The 14,300-nt window shown below is 36.3% G+C and overlaps 1 protein-coding gene across 1 annotated transcript; it reads right to left on the bottom strand.

Moving 5' to 3' along the window:
• Positions 1 to 1,598: 1,598 nt before the first annotated feature.
• LOC147403164 (squamosa promoter-binding-like protein 1) lies at positions 1,599 to 11,527 on the bottom strand. Its single transcript, XM_086438647.1, has 10 exons — positions 9,965 to 11,527; positions 9,378 to 9,559; positions 6,148 to 6,800; positions 5,096 to 5,170; positions 4,895 to 5,002; positions 4,675 to 4,792; positions 4,416 to 4,557; positions 4,090 to 4,237; positions 2,998 to 3,636; positions 1,599 to 2,263 (listed from the first exon to the last, which is right to left on the bottom strand). The coding sequence occupies exons 1-10, from the start codon at positions 10,570 to 10,572 to the stop codon at positions 1,805 to 1,807; spliced, it is 3,132 nt and encodes a 1,043-aa protein (XP_086294773.1). The 5' UTR covers positions 10,573 to 11,527; the 3' UTR covers positions 1,599 to 1,804.
• Between the last annotated feature and the right edge of the window lie 2,773 nt (positions 11,528 to 14,300).

Here is a 14,300-nt window from a genome sequence, read left to right as displayed (position 1 = left end):
ATTGTGATTTTGAAAATTTTGTGATTATTCTTCTTTTGATCGAAGATGAGTAAGGATTTTAAGGACGTGTACTTTCAAGATTTTATTTTCAATTGGAATACCATTTGTGACTTGTAGTAACCCTTCGCGTGTGCAACTTTCATTTTTTTTTATTTTTTCTTTCTTTATTTTTGGCATGTTCATGGTTTTTTATCTTGATATTTGGGATTTATCTCAGCCACCATTTCTCCTTTCTTTCAATGAAAAATTTTATTTAAAAAATAATAATAATAATAACATTTAGTTGGCATGGTAAAATGTGAGATGTAAATGAAGTAAAATGGATTTCAAATGTTTAAGCTGCTACCCAAGTGCCCTTAAAAGTAAAGAATCAGGATCTAGAACGGTCCGCTCCTTATTATGTCTACGTGGCAGGTTTTGATTGGTGTTCAAAACACATTGTGTTCCTAGCAATGCTGTTTTCTGTAATTTCCTATTAAAACCTGCCACATAGACACGGTATGTTGCTATATAAACAGGACACCATTCTGGATCATGGATCATTGATCACGACTCAAAAATAAATACGTGATGGTGACGATGCTCTGCAATGGGAAAATAATCATATTAGCAAGAAATGAAAAACAATTTTAAGATATGCCATTGATGATAACTTTGCCTGTCCAACCAATGGTCCCAAGATTTCTTGGTCTAAGTTGACTCAATTGAATTTCTAGATATCTTGGAGAGCTAGTGAATTCAACTTGTTAAATCATGAGGTTGTTGACTTGATCATTGCACCAGAGTTGAATCAGAAACTTGATCAAGTTATTTAATTATATACATTAAAAAATAAATATTTTATTTATTTAAAATATTAAATACAAGAGTAATGCTGAAGTGACCTTTGGAACCTCATATCACACTTCTTGACGTGAAAGTGAATAAGAATCATAGATGCTTTTCATCGATCCACTTTCACGTCAAGAAGTGCCATATGAGGTTCCAGTTTGAGATCACTCCTGCACAACTCTATCAATTCAATTTTTAAAATAGCAGATAAGCTTCTGACCCAAAAAAAAGCCGATCTCGAGAAGACGATGTTCTAAGAAAGACAATTTTATGTCCTATTTGAAGAAATGTTCTAAGTTAAAAATCTAAAAGAACAAAATAAACCCAAAACAACACGATATAAGGTAATAAGAGCAGATCTACACACTTTAAATAATAGAAGACGTGGCTACGAGAAATGGACTGAAAGAACGTGATTCCTTTAACCAACAATAAATCCTTGGGATAACGCTTTGTTGACGATGATGAGTGCAAGAAGATTTTAACTCAACTTGGTTCATACAAGCATTAGGATAGTTGCCTTTGCCAAGCCCATATAAACCAAGGTGGAAGGCAAATATTAGATTAATGTCATTCTCTTAACATGACTCTGCAAATTTGGATTCACATCGTTGTTTCATGTTGCCAACCCCAATATTTAGATTAGGACAGAGGCGACAACGAAGTAATTTAAACCAACACAAGGATTTATAATCTGACAAACTCCATAATAATCCTAACAATTTGATAGGACCACTCTGTCGACCTTGCTTTGTATAACCTGCAGAAACACAAAAGGCGGGCTATTTTACTGAACATTGACGAAAATGAATCCCTCCAAATTAATGGATCTACAACAGATAAGTTATAAGCAGAGTATTTCCTCTGAATCTAAAAAACCGTCCAAAGCGCATCAGTTGTCCTATACGGTACATCTCATCAATGTACAGCTAATAGAATTGATTAATTTATCTGATTGACCTCCCATCACCCTTTAAATGGCTCCATAATCCAACAGTTCCCACCTGAATGGGAACACATACATAACTTCAGGCGAGCTTTTAAAGAGGAGGCCAACACAAACACATACTGCGGCAATGGCCACCATTGAGAGCATGACCGGCCTATACACCAAAGATCTACGGGTGTTGCTGTAAGTCAGTTGCTGATGACACAGTTTGCAGGGCTGCTGGATCTGATTGGGTCTCGATTCGCCCTGGTTGATCTCAAAGCTAGCAACCTTGGCAGAGTTTGACTTGTTGGTCTGTCTTTGGTTACTACTGGAGTCTGAGAGAACAACAGGAATGTCAAGGATCACATGCCCGGTTTCTGGTTTCTTGCTACTTTTTCTATGGACCAAATGAATGTAGGAATAATGGCCTCTCAAACGTGCGTAATCTTCAGGAGTGAAGCCTGTGTTGTCACGAGCATTCTTCCATGCTTCAACTCCCACCTGAATAAGGAACACAAATCGTCAGCCATTTAAGAGGTGAAATAATAGTTTGTCCAGCCCTGAAAAAATCACCAAAATGTCCAGATGTCCACTAAAATACATATACAAAAAAAGGGGAGTTTGTACTGTATGAAGCTTGGTTGCATTTCGACTTTGTTTACCTAGTGCTCTCTCTCTCTCTCTCATAATTTGAGAGTTTCCGGGTATGGGACCTATGTTACTTCGATTCTAGGGTTTTCTATGTTGGTGTGTGTCAAGTTCAATCGAATTTCTAAGTCGTTTATCACGTGTTCTCTCCAAATTATCATTTTTTCCTCATTCCTCTCTCTTCTCCTTTTACTATTTCTGTCTCTTTCTCAATCTCCTTGGATCTTGGACTCTGGTGTGGTGCAATTTTAGGTGTCTACACTAGAGGCCCCTCTTTGCCAGAGTTGCTTGAAACGAATTGCAAAAGGTGGCCAAGGCGGTCACCCAAGCATCACATCTTTTGCAATGTGACCCATTCAGAAGATAAGTCATCAGCTGGACGGTCCAGATTAATGCCTTGATTCCATTTAAGGCAGGCATGGGTGGAGGGCACAATTTATGTCTGGTTATTGACTATGTACCTCACTATTTTTCGTGTGTGATATCTTTGGCTCTGAAATTATGCCAATTCTAGAGCCTTCCCTTCCTTGTATTTTATTAAGGTAAGAATTAAGCTATCATGATATATACAATGGAGTAGAAATTACCAATCCAGGATCACTAGTTAACGCATCCAGCACATTCTCAGAACCATCTCTACTGGCTACAATATGAAGAGGTGTCAAACCAGCGGGCCCAGCTGCATCAGGTCTAAACAAGAAGCCATCTAACCCTCTCTTGACCTGTTGTTCGGTTTTGGATCCTGCTGTAGCTGAAGCTTTTGGGATGTATCCCAACAAGAGTTCCACCATCTGCCGACAGCTTCTCCTCACAGCTCTGTGGAGTAGGCCCATCTCTGATACAGCAAGCTCAATGGAAGAAAACTCGCCTACACCCACAATTCCATCGAATAGAATATCTAGAAGTTTCTTGACTACGGCACACCAATCACGATCCATGGAGAACTCCATGAGCCACCTGAATCGTATGAAAGGAAATACGTCGGAGTTTAAATCAACATGATCCAACCTACACCTCAAGTGACCCCTGTGAAGAAGCCAACCCATTTCATGGATAAAGTTCAAGGCTTGATTCTTGGCATCTGTTTTTATGGTTGGCCCCTGGATGTCGTCATCACTGGACTCAACCACCTCTATAGCATTCTCCAACAAACGGATCTCGGAACACACATCCTGCTCTGCAACTATGAAGGGAAAGAAGCCTCCGCTCAGACCATTGTCTTCAACCTGAATTGGTGGGAACAAACAGAATCCTCAATTACAAATAGCAATTGTCTATAAATGGATAAGTAGCAATGCAGTTAAGACCCATCATGTAATGGCCAACTTGGATGATTAGACTAATCAGAGGGTACAATAAAATAAAGCCTTTCCCTGTATGTTCACCAGATAAATGGCTAGACCATTATTGATGAAAGTTACTGTAGATGGACTATAAGACACAAAATGTAACTCAAGTGACAAAGACAATCGAAACTATCAAAGAGGAGCAGGAAAGCATACAGAAGAATAATAGAAAAGTAATTGTCCAGTCTCTTTGTGAGAGCTTGGCAGGAATTTATATTAGTAAAATAGTAAAAAGACTAAGTACCCTTACAAATCAGAAATAAATAAAAACTAAATAAAAAATTATATCTAAATAACTAGAGCTAAAATAACTAGATTATTTCTAATACATACCTCAATGAATCCTCTCCCAGTTACATCAGGGACATCACAAGAGAAACTGAGGCACTGAAGCTCATCATAGTCCTTAGAGGAATTGGTTACCACAAAGTCACGAGTACCTTCCTGGAGTAGATACTTCCCTTCTAATGCACAAAGCAGCCTGAAAAGTAGAAGAAGAAATTCAGTCTTTGATTAATGATCCAAAACAAAAACTGAAGATATCTTTGGACCACAGGCATGCATGCATGCACGCACACACACTTGATCCTTCCTTCACTAAAGAGGCAATAACCAATACCCATGCAAGAGAACACAGGAAGGAAAAAAATGATGCATACTTTGTGGTGGGCTGAGAAAGATTGAACCCTTTGACTATAAACTGCGTTCGCTCATCTAAAGAAACTGCAATAGGAGTAATGCTTGAGATCCTACAATGATTACGACTTCTGAGAGGTAAGGGTGTGTCCAAGACAACGTGACCTGCAGCAGGAAGTACATAATCAGGGAGCTCGAACATCCATAGAAGAGGTTATGCTGATTCCTACTTCTTTAGCTACTTTAATGAAAAATAAAAAAAGACAGTAGATCTAAACAAACCATTGTAGATAAATGCTATTCGATGCTGCACCCTTACATATGCCCATCCAGTTGTCCAAAAAGTATCAGCGGAGACATCCAAAAGCCTTCTCAAATAGGAGCTCAGATCACTACAAAGCTGTATTCAACAAATTGAGATTTTGAAGGTAAGTAGTGCCACTGGAAAAAGGCAATAAAGATTCAAAAAGTCAAACTTCGTGTTGTCAATGAAGTAGCTTACCTCCTCCCATGTGGACTCTGCCAGACGAAGATAAATTGTTAGAATAATACAACCAGGCCTGATGTAGCTCTCGATGTCCGTAGGACTGTGGGATAACCAATCAAGGATCTGCAAATTTAAAATATATTTTAACATCAAATAGTCTGCAGGTGAGAACATTTAACAGTTGCATTCTGCGACAATTTCAATGAGTAAAAATACCTGTCCCCGCAAAACAATAGGAAAATCATTTGGGTCTTTACCGAAGAGTTTGAAAACAATTCGATCTGTGCGGCTCTGGAATTAACAATAAATGGAGGTTAAAAGAAGCAACAGTTTGAGACCTTTAAAAAAAATCATACATACTTTTAACTGAAAAGGGCCGTGCTTCAACAGACACAAATATGTGACAAATAATTACACAAACAAATTGATCTGCTCTAAGTTGAGCCAAACTGAACAAAGTAGTGCAGCCAAATATTGGGTGAACAGAATATTGCAACATTATGTCAAGAAAGTTTCAGAAAACACGGAAAAAGGTGACAATGAACAAAAGCACCATCTCATTGGAACAATTTTTAGTGAAATTTGGTACAAATGCAACACACACAAAAAAAAGACTCCCTAAACATAGAAGATTTCTTTGCTGTCTTTCCCTGAAAATTTTCATTACGTATCAAATTTGAAGTAAAAAAATATAGATAAAAACAAACTTTTGAGACAATCACAGCAAAAATAGTTGTGACAAGCTGTCATAAACATGCCATCTTTCCCCTCTCAATGAAACAAGACTGCTCCACTGATGTGCCGCATCCCACACCAAACACTCCAGATCGATTAATATGAGTTCTGCGAATTACGTTAACCTTCTAGTCGAGAACTAAAACTCAGGTAGTCAGGAAAAGGTTCGACAGAGTAGGGAGAATGGCTACGAACCTAAAGTCTTTTGGGATATCCTCATTGAAGAGGTAGCTCCATACCAAACACTCCAGATCGATCAATATGAGTTCTATGTGTATTGAATAACCAAAATTTTATTGCATTCATGTACAAACAGAACATAATTTCTTCTGTTAATAGAAACATCAGAGATTATACATGCAACATCAAGCATGAAACAATCAACTAAAAATTGAGAATCTACAATATTTTTTTATCAGAAATAAATAATAGACATGGTCCTAAATACAAGAATAGAATTAAATGATCAATAAGATCACACCATATTTTCTCTTTAGAAGATCAACTGATGTGCAATGTGGACATAAGCATACCTGGGCATTTCCAGTAGAACTAGATGGTGACTGGGCAGATGCTGAATCAGAATTCCCACTTGTCTGCGGTGGGCTTGACTGGTGAGAGTTTTTTTGCAGCCATGATGGGCAATCTAGAGAACCAGCCCCCAAAGTGGCAGGAGATTGGGACCTTTCTAAGTCTTCTGTGTAATCTTGTGAGTCATTATATATGCTATTCAGATCAATATTATTTAACTTGATCCTTCCCACAGAAGAATCTGGAGCTATGGCTTTTGCAGGAGAGTTGTCTTCTATTGGATATAGGGTTGTGGATTTGGACAAAGGTAAGCTTTGAAGTGCTCCACCAAGAGCATTATCTCTAATAATTCCTTTCTGTGACACCAAAGATGCAGCAACATTCCCATTTTGATCTATGGTATTCATCTGAGGGCCTCGAGCATCCACATTTTTAGAGGTCAAATCCAAAAGCCTAGAAGATTCAGTACCATGAGAGAACAAAGCTGGCCCCATTTCTGAGGAAGTTCTAGCAGAAGTCCCAACATTGAGGATATCTTGAGATTCCTGCAGTAGCCCGGATATGTTCCTTACATCAATTGTACCAGCAAGGTTGGCAAGGTTCTTCAAAAGATGAGACAAAAGATCTTGATCCTTTGTCCGGTCTGAGTTATTTGCTGCAATTCAAAGGAAGAAGTCAGTCCATCCAACTGCCCATTATGAAAGAAATAGCAATCACTTGGATAAGAAATGAACAGAACACTATTATGTTCAAGGAACTACTCCAACACATCTGGTCACTTTGCTTGGCAAAAAAGATGAAGAAGAAAGGTAGACAGACATAAAGAAAGAAGAATAATAAGAAGAAAGAAAGAAAGAAAAATGTGGTTCATTTGCTTCAAGTGCTCTTAACAGCTACATTTAATCAATTAGTACTACAGTGAAACAGAGACCTGATCCCCCCACACTTTGATACTAATTGCAAAAATAGAATGCTCAAATGGTGTGGAATAATACAAACTACCGATCAACCACACATAATAATGTCAATCAATAAAGGAGAAATCAAAGTACATAATCATCCACATCAACTCAAAGACTTAAGTGGTTCACTGCTAAGGGTGGCCCATGGGCACAGACAATCAATAACTTCCCTATGAGGTTTGAGCAAATTACAAGGACATTGAATCCCTCAGCTACCAAACCCCATTACTCAACTCACAACCTTCCAAACAATCACCCCATTGAAGCCTTCTCAAAACCCACAATTAAACTCCTAATTTTAATGGTAATCAGGACCCCATTCCAATAGGTCCGAATTACCTGATAACCGCCCAACATCCCCCCCCCCCCCCCCCCAACCCACCCACCCATCCCACTAATTTTATTTGGGGCTTCAAAATTCGAGCCAAGCACAACAATCTTCCACCTAGATTGAACACTCAAGAACATGCCAAGCTCCATTGAAGACATCCTTCAAACCAGCTAAATCTGAAACACCAAACATTTCGTTGTGGTAACCTTGAATCATCACCAACTTTGCATTCACAAAATCTACAAGACTCCTATCATGATTTTTAGAACTCCACCCACATCATCCTTCTCATCAGAAAGCCCTTGGAAAGCTTTAACACTCCCATATGCGTGAGTCATGCCATCAGCCACAGTAGAGTCCCTGAGAGCTTTAAAAAGCTCCCAACCAGAACTCGATGGCATGACCATTGACCACTACATTTTCACAAAACCTTGTCAGATGAACTAGTAACCATGCAAAATTAATTCCTCTTCATAGTTTGGTCAAACATCCTCATGCAAAAGGAACCAACTACCCTTGTCATCCTTTTGGTGTCATAGACCATCAACAACCTGCCACCCTTATATCCTTTTCATTCCTGCCCTGCCAAACTCCGACCTATGTAAAAATATATGTGAGGCATCACACTATCAAGAACGCAGTTCTGGACACACTTGGCCATCAAGAGCAAAAAATTGTTGAAACCCGAAGACAAATATATAATATCATCCTTGACTCCAACATTTCCTGACCTTAGACAAATTGAGAATATTTGCCTAGACGATCATTTCTTTTCCCCCTGATCATCTTCAGATATACCTTGTGTCCTTCCATGGGCTAACTTCACTTCTATCCATGTCCACCCCATTCAAAACTTATGCCTCCATCCCAAACAATTTATTTCTTATGCACCTTCACAATTAACATTCTGGTACCAACCTAATACTTCGCTAATATTGTCTGTAATCTTGCCAAGATCATAGACTGGGATAATATAACATTGTTTTATAAGTATATTATAACATTTTCTTTATCGTGCAAAAGCAAACCCCCAAAATCATGTGGCTTGGATAGCAATTGTTGAGGTTCAAGAGACGATACAGATACACCCTGATACCAATTGTCAGAATAAAGATGTGCAATAAAAATCAGCCCATTCCAAAACTTCTAGCCCATATATTGAAAAATGTTTGGCACAAAGTTTGGCTCTCTTTTATATATATATATATATATATATAATATATATATATATATATATAATATATATATATATATATATATATAGACAAAAAAATATAAAACTAGAAATAAATCCTATGTGAAATAGGGGAGTAGGCCTCGATTAGAGGGAATATGAAAGTTGAAGGAACTAAAAGAACAAGAGGAAGACCATAAATAACATGGATCGAGGTAGTTAGTGTGGATATGAACAACTATGAATTAACAGAAGATATGGCTTTCAATAGAATTGAATGGAGAAACATTCAACAGAGCCCAAATATGTACTAACCTATTTCGACATTTAAATTTGCAAAAGTACACATGTGAACCTTAATAAGAAGGTAATCACAAACATAGTAACCAAGTTTGGATTCAACAATTATTCAAGGAGAGGTCAGATAGGTTTTATTCAGGAAAGATTTAGAAAACAAGAAAAATGGGCAACCCTTATTCACCAAATTTTCCCAAATTTTAAGGAAAAAAAAATTCGGAGAATTATGCAATGGTGATACAAAGAGCAACTCCAGACAGGTGACAAAAATATATAACAAGATATCTTTAGAAGTTAGAACAACAAAGCACTATAACTTTAGACCAATCATGTGAATTCAGTAGAATACAGAATATCTTTTCTTTTACAAATAACTCAACAGAATATCTTATATGGAATCAAGTCTCAACATTTCAATATATTGAGAAATGACCACGATACATACTTGGGAAAAGGTAATGTTCTTACCATGAATGTTGGAGAGAATTTTTATTAGAGTTATCAATAGATAACTACTAGTCGGATCACCATTCAAGGAACTTCCATTTACAACAGCATCAGGATGTGTTTTCCTCCTCCGTTTATTATGCCCTGCCAAACGCCTACGACAGCTTCTCTTCCCTTCATCAAACTCTTGAAGAAGATGAAACCTGCCCATAAGAAACAAATGAAAGCACTTTACAGAATCAAACATTCTGCAAACCCAATTACACGAAAAACAATTCTAACTTCACAGAAAATTACAACAATATCAAAAACCTATTTTTGTGAATATTGCATATAAAGTGTGTATAAAACCTAAGAACTTGACAAACCATCAAACATTGTGGCCCAAAGGCACAAACTTTTAATGATATGTAAAAGCTTAGGATCATATCACCAGTCCCTTTATATTTCCTCAAGACATAATTACCATTTTTTTATGGGTAAGCTGGCCTTGAACCACAACCTCAAAGTTGTTTTGCAATGTGTCAAACCAACTGAGCTATGGGTCTAACCCCAAGACATAATTACCAATTGAAAACAGTATTAAGCAATCTTCAACAAAAACTGACCTACTACACTGCTGACAGAACCGCTGCATAGCATTTCCTACAAGAGCTTGACTGGCCTTTGAGTGCATTTCACATACTTTATGTCGTCTATGATAGTCCCTGGCATCACTCAAATCAGTCCCACAATCCTCCACTTGACAAACTGCACGATTCGAAGTAGAACCCAATAATTTAGTCTTCTTTCCATTCTTTTCATCCCAATTGGCAATCTCAATATCCGCAACATGCCCACTGAGTTTCAAAGTAAGATTCCCTTGTCCATTGTTCAACTCTTCATTTTCAACCATGACTACCCGCCTTCGCTTCTCTATTTCCTTCTTTCCTCTCTCACTCCCCAGATTGATCTCATCAGAACAAGACGATAAACTGTTGGACAAAACCCTAGTTGTCGGAATTTCTGTAACGGGCAACAATTGCCTACTACTGCCATCAGCGGGGGCAGAATTCAAAGGGCTGGCGATAAAAAGATCACCATCCCATTTCCAATCATTCAAATCCCACTCCAAGCTTCTCTTCCCATCCTTCTTCAAATCGCTCTCTCTCAGTACAAAATCCGGTGCACCTGGCCCGTAAAAGTGATGAACTTCACCTCCAATTCTAGTCTCCATCTATCAAATCTCACAACTTCGAAGAACCCAGACTCCAAATCCACCTAAAAACCCTCCAGAACACCTCAAAATTCAAATAAACGCCGAAACCAAAAATTACACCAAATTAAAAATCCTAAATTTCCCACCTAATCTGCTTCGCTACGTCCCCAGAAATCCAGAAACAGTGCACCCACACATCCATGGATCCAAACAAGAGCGATCCACATACCCCAAAGATCCTAATTACCCAAAAATCCTCTCAACTAAAAACCATCTCCACAATTCAAAACCCTAACTTCCCAGTACCGAGATTCGATCAAAGATGACAAACGATCTTTAAAAAAAAAAAAAAAAAAAACTGTAATTAATTTAGCAACAAAAGATTTGAGCTACAGAACTTCCCTTGAAGTGGAGAATTGGACGCGAAATCTAAGCCGTACGATGGAGATGATAGACGACAATGAACGGTCATTAAGGGATTCGAAGGCAGTCCAAAAGCACAGATCAGAGAAAGAGAGCGAAAGGTTCAGATTTCAGAAGATATAAAACGTGATTTGGTTCCTTGAAAAAAAAAATATGAAAAAAAATGAACGATAACGTCGTATCGTCATCCCTTAGTATTTACCGTTGATAATCATTTAGATATTTTGGAAAATCTCGAGAATCTTCTAACGGCTCATAGGAATGATGACGACAGCAGACGCACCACTCTCCCGTAGTCCCGCGTCTCTCGCTCTCTCGGTAAGAAGATGGGTTCTCTCTCTTTAAAGGGACGGCACCACTCAGTCCAGGATTCACGACAAGTAGAGAGATATGATCAGGTGCTACGCAAAGTGCTTTGGGTTCCACTGTTCCTATCTACTTTTGCATCTCTGATGAAATCAGATAATACGTGTGATCCCCTCAATAATGAGAACTTGGGGATGGCTTACGTGTTACTTTGCTTTAATTTTTCTTATGATTGGTGATCATTTTTTGTTTGGAATATTTTGATAAAATCAAGAACTTTTGGATAAGTTTAAGGGTAAGTTTAAGGTATACTTGATGAAAAGTAAAGACATCCCCAACTGTTTGGGGATTAATGATACAACCTTCACTTTATATTTAATGAGATTAAGTAAAATTAAGGGCTTTTTGGGTGAGATGTTGAAGACAATTTTTTGGACCATTTATGTTAGTTTGAAAAGTTGGGGGTTCTTTTCTAATTTTCACCAAATATATGGAGGGTACCTCAAACTTAATTACCCATAAATGTTTGTATAGAGAGTTATAGAAAAATCCATATTGATATAAATTTCAATAAAACAAATCCTAATTGGTTAGGGTTAGCAAATTCTCTACTTATATATTGAGAGTTATAGTATTTTAAATTGAAAAAAAAAAAAAAATTTAAGTATAAAGAGAACATAGAAACATGAATGTGCATTGATGACAATAAAGTGATATGACGTGCAAATTTAGGTGACGGATCCTCAGGATCGCTTAATCTATAAATGAGAGAGTGTCACATTTAGAAAATTAACACGACAACCTTCTTGTGTTACTTTTGATATTCTAACAATTGGTATCACTCCCGAAAAAAGCCACTATGTGTGACCCCTAAATTGGGTATAAGTTTAAGAAACTTTCCTTGAATATATCTGTGGTGACCAATGATTCAAGACATCTATCATAATAATTTATTTCAGTTATAACATTATAATTCAAACGATGTTACTAGTCTTCGAGATAAATAACAAAACTACCATGAATATTAGTAGAGTCGTGATAATCTCACTTGAAAATCATGCTTGGTTAATGTGATAAGTGCACAAAATCATAAATCTTTTTTTTTTTTTTTTATACAAAAGGAAAAAAATCTACAGTAGTATGTTTTTTTGAATCATTCTATCATTAGTCATATTAATAGTAGTACAATCATTAATATAAAAATGTTTAGTTGAACAAAAGTGGCAAAAGTAATAAATGGCATACACAAAATCCCAAGAGAGGTGCAATCATTGTATATACTTGACTAGGGCTGGTTCTTTGAATGAAAAATATTCCAACAAAAGTAGAAAACATTATAATATCTTCTCTTGTATAGTTTAATAGTTTAGTGATTAGTATTTAATGGTACACTAAACTTTAATCATCCACTCACGAGTCATTGTTTAGGCATCTCTTCATAGTTCAAGACAATATGATAAAATTCGATTTGAAATAAAAATTGATCCTCAAAACTAAGGGTGGCAATGAGTCAAGTTGTGTTGAGGTAAGGGTATTTTGGAAATTTATCCAATCAAACTTGACCCATTTAATAGTTATGTCAAAAACTTAAATTCAAACTCAATGCATTTATTAAATAGTCCACTTGACCCGACCAATGTAACCCATTCAGTAAAATTATAATCTTAAGGGAAAAAAATAAGTTTCATTTTCACTACCAAAAATAAAATACCATTACTAATCATAAATCAATATTTATCCATAAAAATTAAATATCACAAAACATAAATTATTATTTTTTCCAAAGTTTTTAGAATTTTTTTTTCTCTACACCCTTGTGGCATCGATCATGCTTTTGGTTGTCACAAGGTAATATAGTCAAGAAACTTTTCTGACTAACTCAGTAAGGAAAGTATTTTCTTTCCCAAACTAAAATCTCAATCTTTAATTATTTAAAACACTCTTTATATTTTATAAAATTTGAAAAGAAAATGTACTATGAAAAAATTCTATGAAGTTCTAGTAAAAATTGGGTGATTTAAAAAATCCTAAAATAATTGTTGATATTTGAGATACATCATATGTCTCACGATTTAGAAATATGTTAATGACAAGATAACTAAACGTGTCGAAACGGATTGACATTCTCAACCTAGATGGGACATGTTTAATAATCATGTTAGATAGGTTATGACCCAAACTCAATTAGGTTTCAACCAAACCCATTAATTTCGTATCGTTTTTTAATTTAATTCCTGGATCGTATTAAGATTACCATCCTTACTCCAAACAACATTCTTTCTTTATTTAATCCTACAGCCAAGGATCTCTCATTACTTGGTTGGTTATAGGTCTTAACACTAGTTTTTCAAATTGATATTATAATAGTGATTCTAATAACCGTCCACGATGTTTTGCTCTATCAGGGTCATTTCATACTACTCTATCATTCATCAAAGAGTAATAGAGAAGACGGATTCAAAGCGTGCATATTAAAATCAACATCATTTTCATTAAAAGTCTAATTTCAAAATTTTGAGGTACATAAACAGTAGTAGTACATTTCTGCTTATAAATATTTAATGGGTGCTGTTAACATGTGCCTTAAAGGCACACATTAAGATGCATTAAATACACCAAAAATTTATTTTATTACCTTAAATTCCCTTTAAAAAAAAATCCTCCCAAAAATACCTTCAAATGCATATTTTCGAGGTGTTTTAAATGCATCTCTACATGCCCCCTTAGGGGCACACCTTATCAAAACCCATATTTTATAACACCCCTTTTATGGCCATAAAAGATCCTAAAATTACTCATCTTCACCAACCCACAAAAGCAAAGGAGTATATAGTAAGATTGGATTTTCTAGGTACCCTAACTCCCCAAATCCCATGTAAAATCTAAGTCATTACCAACATAAATAACTTTGGATCAATGAAGAATTTTCAAAGATGGACACAAGGAAATTTAAAATCTTCACTGGCTTTGTCTTAGTCTATAAATTTGATACTAATTATCATTAAAAAATGATTGCC

Source organism: Akebia trifoliata, chromosome 4, assembly GCF_017979445.1.
Source record: "Akebia trifoliata isolate Shusen 1 chromosome 4, ASM1797944v1, whole genome shotgun sequence".
In the NCBI taxonomy this organism is placed as follows: Eukaryota; Viridiplantae; Streptophyta; class Magnoliopsida; order Ranunculales; family Lardizabalaceae; genus Akebia; species Akebia trifoliata.
The sequence above is the reverse complement of the archived record's forward strand: the minus strand, read 5'-3'. Positions and strand labels throughout refer to the sequence as shown.